Source organism: Xiphias gladius, chromosome 7, assembly GCF_016859285.1.
Source record: "Xiphias gladius isolate SHS-SW01 ecotype Sanya breed wild chromosome 7, ASM1685928v1, whole genome shotgun sequence".
Classification (NCBI taxonomy): domain Eukaryota; kingdom Metazoa; phylum Chordata; class Actinopteri; order Istiophoriformes; family Xiphiidae; genus Xiphias; species Xiphias gladius.
In genome coordinates this window covers 10,595,432-10,599,033 of record NC_053406.1, presented here as the reverse complement: position 1 = coordinate 10,599,033, position 3,602 = coordinate 10,595,432, and the positions used below count along the sequence as shown (strand labels likewise).

At 46.9% G+C, this 3,602-nt stretch overlaps 1 protein-coding gene across 1 annotated transcript; it reads left to right on the top strand.

Annotated features, from left to right (window-relative positions):
• Nucleotides 1-228: 228 nt before the first annotated feature.
• On the top strand, nt 229-2,943 carry slitrk3a (SLIT and NTRK-like family, member 3a). The gene has a single exon (XM_040131113.1). The coding sequence runs from the start codon at nt 229-231 to the stop codon at nt 2,941-2,943; it is 2,715 nt and encodes a 904-aa protein (XP_039987047.1).
• Nucleotides 2,944-3,602: the final 659 nt, after the last annotated feature.

Below are 3,602 nucleotides of genomic sequence, written 5' to 3'. Positions count from 1 at the left end.
AATTGGTATTCATTTCAAAGCTGTCTTCCATTCTACTGAAACTAATGCACCCTTTCTCTCCTCTCTCTCCTCAAACTTCACTTTGTGAGGGTATGTGTGTACCTTTGTGTGTAATCACTACCCCCATTCCCTCCCTCCTTTCCATTCTCTCTCTCTGTTCTCCGTTGCAGTGCTGTGAAGTGGCTCTGTCCCTGGAGCCGAGACTTCATCCCCTTGGTGTCAGCGAGGATGCTGTGGGTTACCTTGCTGAGCACCATAGCCTTAGGATGGACCACCCCGATCCCACTACTAGAGGACTCCGAGGAGATCGACGAGCCCTGCTTCGAGCCCTGCTACTGCGAAGTCAAAGAGGGCATCTTCCACGTCCACTGTGACAGTAAAGGATTTACAAATGTCAGCCAGATCTCGCAGATATGGAGCCGGCCCTTCAAGCTCAACCTGCAGAGAAACTCCATGAGGAAGCTTTACTTTAACAGCTTCCTCCATCTCAACAATGCCATATCCATTAATCTGGGTAATAACGCCTTGCAAGATATCCATGCTGGAGCGTTCAATGGTTTAGGAATACTCAAACGATTGTTCCTACATGAAAACAAACTAGAAGTTTTCAGGAATGACACTTTTCTGGGGTTGGAGAGTTTAGAGTATCTCCAGGCGGACTACAATGTTATCAAAAGGATTGAAAGCGGTGCATTCAGGCACCTTCACAAATTGAGAGTGCTCATACTAAATGACAATCTGATCCCTGTTCTCCCAAATTATCTTTTCCGGTCTGTTTCACTCACACATCTGGACCTGAGAGGAAACAGACTAAAGACATTGCCGTATAAGGGCACGCTGGAGTACGTTGGGAGGAGCTTAATGGAAATCCAGCTGGAGGAGAACCCCTGGAACTGTGTGTGTGAGATTGTCCAGTTAAAAACATGGCTGGAGAGAATCCCTTATACAGCTTTGGTGGGTGAGATCACATGTGAACACCCATTCCACTTACATGGGAAAGACTTACGGGAAATCAAGCGGAGTGAGCTCTGTCCGCTGCTCTCTGATAAAGAGATTGAAGCCAAGTTGGGAATTCCCCAGGTCCCATTTAGCAATGAGAACACATGGCCAACTAAACCATCCTCCATGCTCTCCTCCTTTCACAACACAGCATCTTCTGTGGAATACAAGGAAAAAGTTGTCAAGCCTACCAAACGACCCCGGCCCACAAAGAACCCTCCAACCCCTCGTAGCATCTACCCAGGCATCAACCAACCTCCTATTGCTGGCTACCAAACAAGGCCTCCCATCCCCATAATTTGTCCAGCTGGATGTATTTGCAACCTTCACATCAATGACCTGGGGCTAACAGTGAACTGTAAAGAGAAAGGCTTTCACAACATCTCTGAGCTCCTGCCTCGGCCCCTCAATGCCAAGAAATTGTATCTCAGTGGGAACCTAATACAAAAAATCTACCGTTCTGATTTCTGGAATTTCTCAAGTTTGGATTTACTGCATTTAGGGAATAATCGGATATCCTACGTCCAGGAGGGCGCCTTTATTAACCTGCCAAACTTAAAAAGTTTGTATCTGAATGGGAATGACATTGAGAGGCTCACTCCTGGGATGTTTCGGGGGCTTCAGATGTTGAGTTATCTTTACTTTGAGTATAATGTCATACGTGAGATACAACCTAACTCTTTCTCCCTAATGCCAAATCTACAGCTGGTTTTCCTCAATGACAATCTGTTACGTTCCCTCCCCACTGACGCCTTTGCTGGCACCAACCTTGCACGACTCAACCTCCGCAACAACTACTTCCTTTCCCTGCCTGTGCGTGGCGTTCTGGAGCATCTGTCCTCCATTGTCCAGATTGATCTCCATCAGAACCCCTGGGACTGCTCCTGTGATATCATCCCCCTCAAACAGTGGCTGGAAAAGCTCTCCTCTGTCATTGTGGTTGGAGATGTCATCTGCAAGAAACCTGAATTTGCTTTTGGAAAGGACCTGCGTTCATTGGAGGTTGAGGTCATCTGTCCTGAGCTTAAGTACTCTTCAGGTCCTACACTGCCCCTGCCTGGTGGGGATGACGTTACCACGGGGAGCTCTGATATGGGAGAGGCAGGTGGGAGGGGAGCTGTCCCACTGTCTGTGCTCATCCTCAGCCTACTCATCCTCTTCATCTCTGCTGTGTTTGTGGCTGCTGGGCTTTTCGCTTTTGTTCTCCGTCGTAGGAAGAAGCTTCCCTTCCGGAAACGTTCTGAGGTAGATCTGACAGGGATCCAGATGCAGTGCAGGATTTTTGAGGACCCACCAAGGCAGAGTAGTGCCGGTAACACTAGCACACCGGAGAAACCGACACCCAGTATGCACACACACTCTCACACAAGTCACTCACATGCCCATGGTCACGTTTATGATTACATCCCCCACCCTGTGACGCAGATGTGTAACAACCCCATCTATAAGCCTAGAGAGGGGGAGATAGCAGAGGAAGACAGAGCACAGTTTTCAGAGAAGAAAGACAATGGCAGCAGTAGCAACAGTAACTACAGAACCTTGTTAGAGAAAGAGAGAGAGTGGACCCTGGCCGTCTCCAACTCTCAACTCAACACCATCGTCACAGTCAACCACACAACGGCTGACATGGCAGGATTTCATGAGAATGGAGGGCTCTGCCCTACAGTGATTGACAGTCAGAGGCCCACGCCGACAGTAGGCTTTGTAGACTGTTTGTATGGGACAGTACCCAAACTAAAGGACATGCATGTGGCGCATGCACATCCACCAGGCATGCAGTACCCCGATTTGCAACAGGATGCACGGCTGAAGGAGACATTGCTTTTCACGGCAGGGAAAGGCTGCTACCCCGACCCGTCCCAAAGCGATTACCTCGAGTTAAGGGCCAAACTTCAAACCAAGCCGGATTACCTCGAAGTCTTGGAAAAATCTTACCGGTTTTAACATCTCTAGCCCATGGAGGGGAGAAAAAAAGAAAAGAAAAAAAAAACACAATGTCAACACATTCACTTTGCCACCTTCAAAACAAAATCACCCAAAACCAATATTGAAAAATAAACTTGAGAAAGCAGCATGATATTAAATATTATATTACAGTAACAACAACGTTTCCCCCCCAAATCACTTTGGAGGAGAGGCCATTCTCAGATATTTCAATGAAGTGCCTTTTTTTCAGAGTAGCCAGCAATGTCAACAGCCGTTATTTTTATAATATATAAATATCTCTATATGCCCAAGAGAGAGCAAAAGTGGAACGGAGGGGGCACCGGGGAATAAAACATACAAATCATCCTAAAATACATCTGTCACTAAAACCCCTTTTTATGGAGTTACCATGACGTGCAAGACACACGGGAGCTGGACGTCTCCCTGACTTGGGGGTTTTCTTTCTGTCTCTTTTACCCCTGACTAGGATGTACAAACACCCGGAGGCCGTGCACATAAAGTTTGCAGGAAATGATCGAAAGAGAGAAAAAAAAAAATACATATATTAAAATGAACTGCAGTTTGCTGCATGCACTCGCTTCAGTGCAGGAAGCGAGGGGATTTACTCAGAACTATCACATCACATTATGAAAAGAAATACTGCAACACATTTACAG